General features: G+C 41.5%; 1 protein-coding gene across 2 annotated transcripts in view; it reads left to right on the top strand.

Moving 5' to 3' along the window:
- The window catches only part of CDK14 (cyclin dependent kinase 14), a 497,609-nt gene that overhangs the window by 14,042 nt on the left and 470,447 nt on the right, over positions 1-13,120 (top strand). The window contains exon 2 of one of the 2 annotated variants that reach the window (XM_074945950.1): positions 4,568-4,599. In XM_074945950.1, the coding sequence (XP_074802051.1) occupies positions 4,568-4,599 (32 nt within the window). Of the gene's footprint in view, positions 1-4,567; positions 4,600-9,081; positions 9,150-13,120 lie in introns of those variants that run through there. The other variant, XM_074945956.1, reaches the window with a different exon arrangement.

Below are 13,120 nucleotides of genomic sequence, written 5' to 3'. Positions count from 1 at the left end.
AATTGCCCTTCCCTCAACTTTCATCCTACAAGAACTGTCATTTGTAGTCTACTGACGGCCAGTGTAGATCTGTGGTGTACTGAAAGAAACGCATACTGTTTCTGGGCTGAACTCAGTATTCTTAAATCAGTTGCACAACTAATAGTTGTTCAGTGCAAAAGTTCAGAATTCGCTGCCTGCTCAGTCTGAAATATCAGAAAGCTTCTACCAGTAGAAAGGACATCTTGGTTGTAAAATTTATTACAGATACACTTACCAAAAGATTGTGATATTCTTCATGATATTCTAAGAAATGTAAATAGTTAAGTAATGCTTAGTTTCTTTAAAGATATAGATTTCTGTTGACCGTTTTGTAGCTGTCTCTGGCTTGGCAAACTAATTTGACCCTCTATGAACAAAGTCGTATTTCCTTGGTTTGATAAGGAAAAATATGGAATCCACTTAAATTAATAGACTATATAGTATGCTAATCAGTTGTTTAAAAGAATCAAGTCAAATCCTTGTGTCATTAGTATTTTAACATCATATGAGGATTGATGATTAAATATGTATCAAAATGAAATAACTGTAAGATGCATAAATTATTAATTAAAGGCAGTGCTTAAAGCAGGGGGGGTGGATCGCAAGGCATTGAGCCAGTTTGCATAAGGGGGCATGCTCTAGTCTAAAGCACTCTCACCAAAGCTGCTATTCCCAGATTATGATAGACCCCCTGTGCACATGTTTTTCAGGCTACTTTAAGCATTGATTAAAGACATATTTTGAAGAAATTTATGATCAAGTTCTTTTAAAACAAATAACTTAAGACATCTGCTAATGCTAGTGTATGTAGTCTAGCACCAAAAATGTATTTTAAGGGGCTTGTTCAATCAATGCTATTTTATTTGTTTTTTTAATGCTCCTATTCTGATTTCCAGCTGAAAAAAAATGAAAAAACATTGTATGTTTTCCGTGCACTAAAATAAAAATGTTGGTGTTGTAGTTCTGAGCATTTAGTGTATCTGCTTAATGGGAATTTAATAATCAATATAAAGCTTATGACTTCAGCTGATAAGAATTCACATAGTTTACAAATTCACTTTTAGGTATATGAGCTATTAACATTTTTATTTTCAGAGCCATTTTATTGTAAAAGTTATCATGATGATGAGGCAATAACATATCATTTGTATGTAACATATATGGTTGTTGTATGAAATCTGCATTTTAGTGATTCACCTTTGGAGTGGCCATTTTATAATAGGGTTGCCACCTTTCTAAGCGCAGAAACCTAAACACCCTTGGCCTGCCGCTTCCCCGAGGCCGCTCACTTCATCAAACAGGCCGCTGCCCTGCCCCTTCTCCAAGGCCCTGCTCCCGATCACTTCATCCCCCCCTTCCTCCATTGCTCGCTCTCCCCCACCCTCACTCTCATTAGGCTGGGGCAGGGGGTTGGGATGTGGGAGGGGGTGAGGGTTCCAGCTGGGGGTGTGGGCTCTGGTGTGGGGCTAGAAATGAGGGGTTGAGGGTGCTGGAGAGGGCTCTGGGCTGGGGTAGGGGGTTGGGTGTGCAGGGGGTTCAAGGTAGGGGCTCCAGCTGGGCGGCGCTTACTTCAGGCAGCTCTTGGAAGCAGCCGTGTCCTGTTCCTTTGCAGAGGGGCCAGGGTGCTCTGCCCGCAGGCGCCGCCCCCGCGGCTCCCATTGGCCACGGTTCCTGGCCAATGGGAGCTGTGGATCTGGCACTTGGGGCAGGGGCAGTGTGCGGAGCCCCTGTGGTTGCACCTGCACCTAGAAGCTGGACATGCTCGCCACTTCCGGGAGCTGTGCAGAGCCAGGGTAGGCAAGGAGCCTGCCTTAGCACTGCTCTGTTGCCAACGGGCCTTTTAGCAGCACAGTCAGCGGTGCTGACTGAAGCTGCTAGGATCCCTTTTCGACCAGGTGTTCTGGTAGAAAACTGGATGCCTGGCAACCCTAGGTCAGATAGCTATTTGTTAATTAAAATTTCATTCTCAAACTGAGAATTGTCAAGGGTTTTAGTTTTACTGGCTAAGAAAATCCTCATATTTTGATTTCTCTATATAACAATTCTTAAATATCCATTTCAGTCAAAGTAAAAATACAATTAAAGGTAAAGACAAGCTAGAAAAATATCCAGAATACAGTATAACTAGGGTTGCCAGGTGTCTGGTTTTCAACTGGAACACCTGGTTGAAAAGGGCTTCAGTCAGCACTGCTGACCGGGCTGTTAAAAGTCTGGTTGGCAGCGCAGCGGGGCTAAGGCAGGCTCTCTTCCTAGCTCCGTGCGGCTCCTCGGAAGCAGCAATATGTCCCTTGCCTCCTAGGTGGAGGCGCAGCCAGGGGGCTCCGTGTTCTGCCCCCACCCCAAGCGCTGGCTCTGCAGTTCCCAGCCAGTTGCAGTTCCCAGCCAATGGGAGCTGTGGGGGCAGCATGCACCGCGCAGAGCTGCCTGGCCGTGCATCTGCCTTGGAGCCCAGGGACATGTTGCCTCTCTGGGGAGCTGCCTGAGGTAAGCACTGCCTGGAGCCTGCACCCTCACACCCTCCCACTCCCCAACCCCCACACCGGAGACCCCTTCTGCAAACTCCTTCCCAGAGCCCGCACCCCAACCCCGTGTCCCAGCCCTGACCCCCCTCCCACACCCAATCTCCCTTCCAAAGCCCCCACCCTCTCCTGTGCCCCAACCCCCTGTCACAGCCTGGAGCCCCCTAATACACCCCAAACTCCTCATCCTCTGCCCCACCACAGACCCCACACCCCAACCTCCTCCCCCAACCCAGAGCCCCTTCACACACCCCGAATTCCTAATTTCTGGCCCTCTCCCAATGTTATTCGTATTGCTTGCCAGCCCATGATTCAATTATGAGACTTGTAACATTTGGTGTTTTTGTTGAAGCCCTAGCACCTGTAATCCTGTGATTACATGAGAATTCAGATTCATTTTGTCAAGTTTTTCTCCACTGATTTTTTTCAAAATATGACTAAAGTGCCCCCTGCAGGCTCAAAACCCAAAATCAAATTAAAAGAATGGAAAATGTGTATATATTCTCCTAATCTCATGACTTTTTGGGGCCTGGTTCATGCTATTTGAACACGTGGGGTTGGCAGTGCTGCAGTGTATAAACTTTTTGTCTTTACTTCAGTCCTTATTTCATTGCAATAAAAATTACATTTGATACACAAAGTACAGTGTACTCCCCAGACTACTCAGCAAAACACCAATACTGTTACTTAGTGTAAAAACTAGATAAGTTGTTTTCAGGCTGTAAGTAAGACATGTTCTCTGCCCCAATGAGCTTGTAATGTAAAGGCAAACAAAAGACAAGACCTCTGGGCCTTGTTTGCATTCGGAAAAATGGGGCCGGTAATTCACCACCTGTGGTAGAAATTATAGAAACTGTAGCACAGGCAAAACAGTAGCGGTGTTTTGTCTGACAATATAGTAGTAAAATGCCTGAGCCCTAACTAAACTGAAGCTTCCAGCATTGCTACCTCTAATAGATTTATGGGTCACATTTTCACCAGTGTAGACAAGACCCAAGAGGAGATGATTTGAGGGAATGATTTTATGGAGGAAACTGAGCACTAAGTGGAAGAGGAGAGGAGGATTGTTCCAGATGTTGGGGCAGCATAACCTCTACAATTCTCACCATTCAGCTGCTACCTGTAAACATATAAACCCGTGTAAAAATACTCCAATCCAGCAGTACTATGGCTTGGTTCATTTTAACTGCTCAAGGTAGTCACCAAAGAGCAAACTCATGGAGGTAGTGGTTTTTAATTCATTTCAGAACGCAGTTTCTGGATGATGTGACCACAATATGTGCATAAATTAAATAGATCCATTAGCCTGCAGGCTGATACAATTCCAGTAGCGAATTGAAGAAATTAACTTAATTTACATTTCAGTGCAGGTATCTAGTAGGCTCAATGAAACGCTTCAAATGGATTAGCCTCTGTCAGAGCTGCAAAACTGCTCACACCATTTTTTTCCGCCTTGGCTCGCTGCTTCAGACGCCAAATCTCTGTCCTATCTTGACTTCACCTTTGGCTGATAGTGTATTTGCGTGCAATAAACATTATCATAGTATGTGAGATCTGTGCTGTCATCTTAATGTAAACCATAGAAGAGTATAATGAATGCTGGTCATAATGCATGCTCTGTTGTATTGGAAATGTTGAGTTCTATATGAACTGAATCTATTATGGTGTATGTGATAGGTCTGCTTTACACATGGCTTTCTGCAGTTCAGTCAGACTCTCCTTGAAGTGTTTTCATGCTCAATAGGAATTAAAGTAAAAATTTGTAGACTCCTATTTTCCTTAACCTGAGAGGACAGCTTGATTTACATATTTATGAAAAATATTTCTCAGATACATGCTGTGCAGTTCTACATTCAATTTACAGTTTCATATTTTGATTATAAAATTGTTATTCAGGCCAGTCTGTTCTTTCCTGTTACTACAGAAAAAGGTTACTCTATTTTTCTCTTTTTATTCCTGGAGTTAATTATTTTATATTCATTGAAATGCATGACATAATGATTTTTTTTTTTTTTTTAATTTTAAAGCCTTGAAGAAAGAAGATAGCAGCCTTGATGAGGTAAGTTAAATATCTTTGTACCTTACTTAATCCAGATATGTTTAATTGCTACAGATTTCTTGCTAATGTTAAAAGTAACTTTTGCTTTATCATATTAGTGTGCGTATGTGTACATGCATATAATCTGAGTATCTTTTCACCTCCCTAATGACTATCAGATGTTTGTATGGAAGACCTTGAGCTGAATGCTCGTTTCTATAAACATATTTTATGCGAAGTATTACATTATGTTACATAGTGAGAAAATGCTTTACAGAACTGAGCCATTAGTGGTTTTTATAATAAACAGTGTATACATATTTATATAAAAGAGAGAAACTGAATATCTTTTGAGGGAACACGTCATACAGGACATTGCTGTTGTTGGGTCCTTGGCGTTGGTTGAATAAGTAGTATGCTCTGGTTAGACCTGAAGCTATGATTAATCCTCCTTTAGGAAGTTATTCACCAGTTTTTATAGAAGTGGTGGCACCAACACAGTAGAGCCAAAGTTAAATTGTGTGGGGCACAAAACATACAATATGATTGAAGACTCTCTTAATTTGCAAGACAAGTGCAGACACTTGGTGATTCGTGATGCTTGTTTCTGGTGGAAATGGGGTTCAGAGTATGTTATCCTGGACCACGAGATTTATTAGTGTGAGAAATTGCCGGTAATCAATCACAAGTCATTGCTTTACATTTCCTTCTGACCACATAGATGGAAATGAATAGCAACATCTCTTCCTTTCCATGAAATAATCTTACAGTTTCTGGCTATTTGTATTTTCTTCTGTATTATATTCGGAGCGTAAGGACTTGGATAATAATTACCTTGCTATGGCATAGGCAGCGGTTATGTTTTTGGTTTGAACGGAAGGTACCTCACTGTTTAATGGCCTGATCCTGAAATAAATGAGTGAGGAAGCACTAGGTGCTTTTCACTTCATTGGTTCAGACTTTAGGGCCAAACGTAGGAGTGCGGGAGGTGGGGTGGATATGCTGCCATACCTGCCTGGAAGTGGTTTCCGTCATATACAGGGTTTACAGTTTGGTTCAATGGATCTCAGCACTGTACAAATTGTTCTAGCACCCCTGGGGCCAGATTTGTTTTGTCCCATTCGCTCAGGCTTTGTACCCATGAATAAGTGTCGTAAATGGCTCTGAGTAGAGGCAGTGTAGGCAGGTCAAGCTTTGTTAGAACACTAAAGGAATCCCTAGCTCAGAGCCATGGCTAAGATAGATAGTCTTTAGAACATGGTTCTGGCACAGGTGGGCCCCATCCACAACAGCTGCCCACATAGTGTTAGAACGTGGATCACCTGTAAGCGAATTGCAGCTGTTTGCTGGTAAGTATGGTGGCTCGGGCTGTATCTACACTACGCGCTAGGGGTGTGATTCCCAGCCTGTGTAGACGTACTCTCACTAGCTTTCATTTGACCTAGCAAAGCTAAAAATAGTAGCGTGGGCAGCAGTGATATGTGCTAACTGCCCTGTGCACAAACCTACCTGAACCCCTGGGTGCTCCTGGGGCTGCTAGCACATGTCACTGCTGCCCATGCTACTGCCTCTCCTGTCCTGTTCTTAGTGTGCTAGCTCAGATGAGAGCAAGCGCAAGAATGTCTGTGCAAGTTGAGAATCCCCTCCCTAGCTTGTAGTATGGATGTAGCCTGAGTCCTTCGGTTTTATCAGAAATCTGGCACTTTTGCTGCTTTGCTTCTGGTGTCTGTAGGAGGCTGAATTGTTTGTAATAAAATTGACAGGATGTTCTTGTTGTTTTTAAATGCAATCCACATAACCAAGAAGAAAATTCTTTATCAATAACTTGCCTTAAACTAGAACTTGATTTTGGAAGGAACAAAATCCACCTGTTAAGTATGAAGCACTTTCAAATCTTAAAGGAAAGCAAATTGCACATAGCACCTGTGGAGGAGGCCTCATATACAGCTCGACAGTGTTTCTTATGTGTCTGGGTTTCCATTTGTACAAATGAGACCGTTTCTGCACATGCTCTGGTTGAATTCAGTGTGTACGTGGCAGGAGTAATATATTTTTTTAAGTAAGTCTTTAAGGGAGTCTGGCTGATCAGTATATGGATTGCTGCAGTGTTAGCGAGAGAAGGCTCATGGAGAGGAAAATAAATGAGAATCTTTTCTTTTGTCCCCAGTATGCATACAGAAGGGGTAGGTGTGACATAATTGTCAATATCTGTCCCCTCCTTATTTTTGGGTGACATTTTGCAGAAGAAAAGTGTGTGTATGTAGGTAATCGTAGGATTGGAAGGGACCTCGAGAGGTCATCTAGTTCAGTCCCCTGCACTCATGGCAGGACTGTGTGTTATCTAGACCATCCCTGACAGGTGTTTATCTAACCTGGTTTTAAAAATCCCCAATGATGGAGATTCCACAACCTCCCTAGGCAATTTATTCCAGTGCTTAACCACCCTGACAGGAAGTTTTTCCTAATGTCCAACCTAAACCGCCCATGCTGCAATTTAAGCCCATTACTTCTTGTTCTATTCTCGGAGGTTTATGAGATCAATTTTTCTCCCTCCTCCTTGTGACAACTTTTTATGTACTTGAAAACTTATCAGTTATTAACTGTTAATATAGAATGACAACAGCAAAAAGTATAAGTAATCCTCTTCAGACTCAACACAACAGCTTCTATCAATTACCTATCCTAAAATATAAATAAAAAGAAGGTATGTGGCACAGCCGAATGTAATTTCTCCTTTTTCTGACAATTTTCACTAAGGAGTATAAAACAATCTTTAGCAATAACTATATACCCTGTAACAATGACATATTTTCCTTTGAGAACTAATACTTCAAAGAACAGCAGCAGAGCAATTGACAATCTTAAACTGTCCCAAGAAAATCTCAAGACAGTTTCTGAAATGGGTCTTTGTGATTCTCTCACCACCAGCATCTTCTGGCTAATGGGCATAGTACTGACACTCCTGAAGGGATATAGCCTTACTGAAAATGGTGGGGGCAAGAAGCATAAATACAAGGATGTGGGGAAAAGAGAGAAGGGGCCAGTTATTATTCAAGCACCCTCCAGTCCATGCTCTAGAATGTGGGAGATAGAGCACGGAAACAGTAAATGTAGTTAGCATGAACCATCCTCTGCCCGAGCAGCTGAAACACTCCCTCTCCTGTTCCCAGCATGGAACTAAAGGGTGTTTTGTATTTTTGTCCACAGCATAGATTATCCCTGCATGGAAGAGAACCAGCCTATGAAGTAGGGATCATACCATAGCCACCAAAGGGTTTGAGGGTGGGGCCTAAAAATATACTGCACCTCCTATTTAGCCCTTAGCTCAGTAGGGAAAGGTTTATCTAGGTTTTAGCCTTCTGTGGTATCCGTATTCCTTTCTAGCCCTCCATAATGTCCTCTAGCAAAAGCAGGGTAGCTGAGACCTGAAATTTCAAGATAAAAGCATCCATTTGAATCTGTCTTTACACATCTTAATGGAGTGTTTCTTTTGCAGCTCACTTTTAAAACTGCTTGCTACAGGCATACAGCCAAGTCCGTGGCTACATGTTGTACATACACTTGGAGCTTGCTCGTTCTTTGTCTTTTGAGAATGATCGGGGAAAAAATAAGATACTCAATAGATTCACTGCTTGTTCTACATTTGGATACAGTAGCTCAGCTATATAGACTACTGTGGGAAACTTCTCCCCTTTGAAGAAAAAACTGCTAAAATTATATAAAACATAATTGCTTTCTGTGGGATATGAAATCAATTTCTCTAGTGAATTAAGACCAAGAAAAGTCAAGGACAGCAAAGCGTATGAATACATTTTGTGGGTCGTCTTGGTTCATCGATTAAATTTCATATCTCAGAAACAGAAATGTGTTTAATTTTTTCTGGAAGCCTTTTAGTACTGTTTCTGGTGCAGGTAGGTCTCTCCATAGGCAAATATATTATAATGTATGCCTGAAATAAAGTTGCAGAAAAATTCTGCCATATTTGTCACTTTTGTTTGTACCTGAACTCTTCTTGTTACTGTTGCTATGATGAAACCAAGTTTTTACTTTTTAAATTTAAAGTTTTCTGAGCATAGGGCAGATCTTGCTTATGTTGGCAGCAATCCATCAAAGCACTTAAACTCCTATGTAACTTTAAATGTGTAAGTAGTCCCATGGACTTCTTGTAAGCCCTTCTTCTGGCTTATTTGTGTATGTAACTGAGTTGGTATTGGCCCTATATTTGTCACGGCTCAGTAATGTTCATAATACATCCAGATCCTAAAAGTACTGAAGATTGACCTCAAGGTGTTTAGCAATGAAAACACTGTAATAACTTATTTTCATGTTGCCCTGTATCTTTTTTTTTTTTCTCCCCCAACAATAACTACCATTGGCAGCTATAAGCTACACATTCCTGTGTATGTGTCTTCTGCCAGTTCCTTTTGATATGCAAATCTCAGACCACTCAGAAGCTGCATCAGGATCACTGTGGCTGTCGATTTCATAAATCCTTTCTTTTAGGAGCCTGATCCAAAGACTGTTGAAGTCCATGCAAAGACTCCCATTGGCTCAAGTGGGCTTTGGATCAGGTACTTAAGTCTTCTAAAATTTCATTTGAATATTTATGATTGTCTTGGTTTCTAGTTTTGTTGGTGGACTAGGAGTTGGACATTCGCTTTCATGCCATCTTCTTGATTCCCAAAATGCTATTTCTTCTTGCCCGTGCCCTGTCTCCCCAAGAAAGAGGGTTCCAGTGTAGTTGAAGGTACAGTTGCCCTCCCTTTGAAATCCACCTGAAGTAAAGCGAGGGAATTGCTTTTCTCTTTTATCATAGGTTCTGACATGGAGACTTCATTATTATCCTGCTGTTTGTCTGCTCCATTCTTCTTGCTCACAAACTTCAGTATATTGCTTCATGTTTTATATTGCTGTCTCAAATTGCTGATAAGCCCATCTGAGAAAATGTCATATGCAAAGAGGTAGTCATGGCCATTTTTAGCTTGTGAGCCTTAGTTCCATTGACTAGCAAAGAAGTCGCCTACAGACACTCTGTTTAGATTCATAGGTTTTTAGCCATGCATTTCTAGGCAGAAGGGACCACTGTGATGATTCAGTTTGACTTCCTGTGTAGTACAGGCTGCAGAATTTCACTCTCATTCTGCAGCAATGGACATTTTCTTCCCCACCAGAAAAGTGAATGCTGTCCAGCCCTGTAACCTGTGGCTGAACTACAGCATGTGTTTTAGAAAGAGATCCCGTCTTGATTTAAAGCCTCAAGTGATGGTGATGAATTCATCACATCCCTTGGTAACCTGTTCCAATGGTTAATTACCTTTGCGGGAGCACCTTATTCCAATTTGAGTTTTTTTAACTTAAACTCGCAGTCATTGGATATTGTTGTTCATTTGTCCCCTAGATTAGAACCACTTAATACAATTTGTGTACAGTGTGTAACCTGGAGGGTTCTTAGTCTTCTTTGACAAGCTAAATAGATATCATATACTACACAATGAGAGTAAATTTTAAAAAAACTTAAGTCTGTATTCTTTTGAGAAACGTATTTTAATATCTACAAATATATTCAGCCAAAACATTACATGAAAAACTGTTTCTATGGCATTTCAGTTGTGTTGAGGGAATAAATCAAAGCGCCTCCTATATAACTGTATCAACTGAAGCAGCTAAGGAAGTCCAGAGGCCTAAATAACTTAATAGAGGGAACCTCTGAAAGAGATTAGAGATGTTAATTATCTTTGTTAGCAGCCAAACTTGTAGGAAGGTTCCTTTTCCTAAAGCCCATTAGGAAAATAAAATACAAGTAACTTTTTTTGAAGGTGGGTTAGCACACACGTTACAAATCTTTTTGGGAGGGAGAGGCTCATTTGAGTTGCTTGGTTTGCTGGTAGTGGGCAATAGTGAATTGTATTTCTGCTTTTCAATTATGTTTGGGTATTTTGCTATATTTTTGAGATTGTGAAAGGCATACCTGAGTATCAGAGCTCTTTTATTAGGTGTAGTTGTCCAAGCTTCTTGATCTTGAAATAATCCCACCAATGGAAGGAAATATAGACAGCAGTCTACTTTACTTCACTGTTGTTGGTTTTCTTTGCTTTATATAGTGGAATACTGATTTTTACACGAGCAATGTTTCGTTGGTATAAAGGAGGTTAGTCTTGTGACCTTGTGCACCAGAATGCGTGTCTAGAGATTGAGTTTGAAGAGTGAAAAGGGATGTAGTGTAAGAGCAGATCTGCAGCGAATAGAGAGGAAGATGAATTTGAGTGCAGTATGTGGAAAAAGTAATGGTAGAATGGTAATGAGGGAAACCAAAATATAATGAAATAGGATTTTTTTAAGTGACTTTTGGCATAAGGAGCTGCCAAGGTTCCCTGGAAGAGAAGTGTTCTGATTGCATGGGATATCTTTGTCCTTCTGGAGGGCAGTGGCTGGCTTATGGAAGCAGAAGCATTCCATGCTCTCACTTTTAGGAGAGGTCGGGGGGGGGGGGGTGGTATCCTAACTATACAGAATTTGTTACTCTCCAATCCTGGGAGTGAAGAATCTGTTTGTAGAATCCAGGAATAGGGAACACTTGCTTAAATGTGATTAATTGCCAATGAGCCCTCTGCACCTAAGACCTAGGAAAGAGTGGGATTTGTGTGTCTTGGGAAGAACCTGTGGTATGAAAAGTTTAGGTAATCTTTTGCCATCTTCCCTCTTAAGTAGGCTGGGCAGATTTAGAAGACTGAAATTTATACAAGATTCGGCTTGGTTATCCATTGCCTGATTATTTCATGCATGTTCACAGAGGTGTAAACTACAGTGACATATGGTGGTTGTTCTGTTCAGCCTACATACTTGAACAATGCCCAGTAAGGTGGTTAGAATAAGCATTGTAAGCATAATATTTACGTGGCCTGACAACTTGGTAAATGACCATACACACAAGATAGAGTTGCAGTTAGATATGTATCAAACCTACCTTTCTAAACGTAGAGAGAGAATCTCATTCTGAAAGCCTGATTTTGTGTTGTCTCAGCTGAGGTTGCTGAATCTGGGCCCATAGGATAATAGATCATAAGAGAGGAGGGCTGTCCCAGACTGCTCCGACAAAGAAGATGAGAGGAGAAAATGGTCTTAGGCAGGTTAAAACACAAGCAGGAACAAGCAGCTTGGAATAATGCAAAATAATGCATCTGTGGGAAAACATTATGTGCACTTGCTTTAGAAATGAGAAGCCTGGTAATATTGAATAGCAACATACACTACAGCTGTTAAAGAGGCCCATGTGAAGTCCTTTTATCACACAGCAAGGAGACAGTAGTCTCTGGGTTAAACTAGCAGAAGTCAGAAGGGATGTGCAACTTGTGCATTCCATCAGAGTCACCTTAGGGTGCTCCCTTTTTCTGGTGTGTGTGGGTGGGAAGGGACAGAGAGTCCTCATTTTCTCAAGTGACCTCTTCAGTTTCTGCCAGGGGTTCTATGGGAAATAGGCTGATGGGGACTTTCTTCCTCCCCCCTTCCCTCCTTCTTCTCTTCCCCCCCACCCCCAATAATTCTGGTAGTTATTCCCTCTCCTCCCCAGCCACCAGTACTTGCCTTTAGGTCTGCACTGGCTCCCCAGTGGAGGAGAGTTTGGCAGCAACTTGTGCTGCCAGACTTATTGACAATGGTGGCATGTGCCAGGATCTGGAATCATTCTGGTGGGGTCTGAACCTGGGACTCTGCCTCTTTTGCTATCACTGTTCCTGGAGCTATTGTGATTAGGAATGGGAATAGGTACTTATATGATTGGTGTAACAACACCTACAAATAATGTTGCATAAGTCATATCCATTCTAAAAGGTCATTTTTAGGGGCTTAAACTTGGCAGGTTCTCTTCTATGCCAAGAGTATGTTGTGTCATGTGTGTGTCTTGGGTGGGGGTTTGCAAAGTTTATCAAGAATGGTTCAGGTTTCATTGAAAGTGAAGGTGGTGGTAACAGTGGTGGTAGGGAATGCTCTCCCCTCTAGAACAAGTCTTGCAACCTTTTGTTTGATCAGCTGTTGTGGTTCAAGGCAGAAATTTGAAATGGTCTAGATGTGCCATTTTGGTATTTTGGTGAAAACTGGTTGCTATTTGTGAAAGTTATAAGGCCTGAAAAAAAGATTGCACATTCTTACTCTGTCTTGTAATGCAGTCACATACTGATCTGCCAGTATTCTGTCTGTTGTGTGGATAACTGGGGGATTCCTTTTCCTTTCCCTATGAGAAATATATTGTATGTGGAAGAAGCAGGCCTCTGAAAGATTTGTCTTTTCAGGCTAAGGGAATAAGTGGAGTCCTCATAATACATGTCTTGGACTGGTGGTACAAGGGCTAATAACCAGAAGTGACCAGAGGACAAAAATTCCATTTCACGGCAGTTTTCAAGGTTTCAAAATTTGGTTTTATTCTGCATTGTAATGAAACCAAAACATTTTGAACATTTTTGTGAATATGGATTTGTGTCAATGTTGGTCTTTTCAGATCAAAGCCTGAACCTTTTTGGAAAGAGGTGTATGGGTGTAACCTGGTGGT

This window comes from Natator depressus, chromosome 2, assembly GCF_965152275.1.
Source record: "Natator depressus isolate rNatDep1 chromosome 2, rNatDep2.hap1, whole genome shotgun sequence".
Lineage (NCBI taxonomy): Eukaryota > Metazoa > Chordata > Testudines > Cheloniidae > Natator > Natator depressus.
This window is presented reverse-complemented; position numbering and strand designations above follow the sequence as displayed.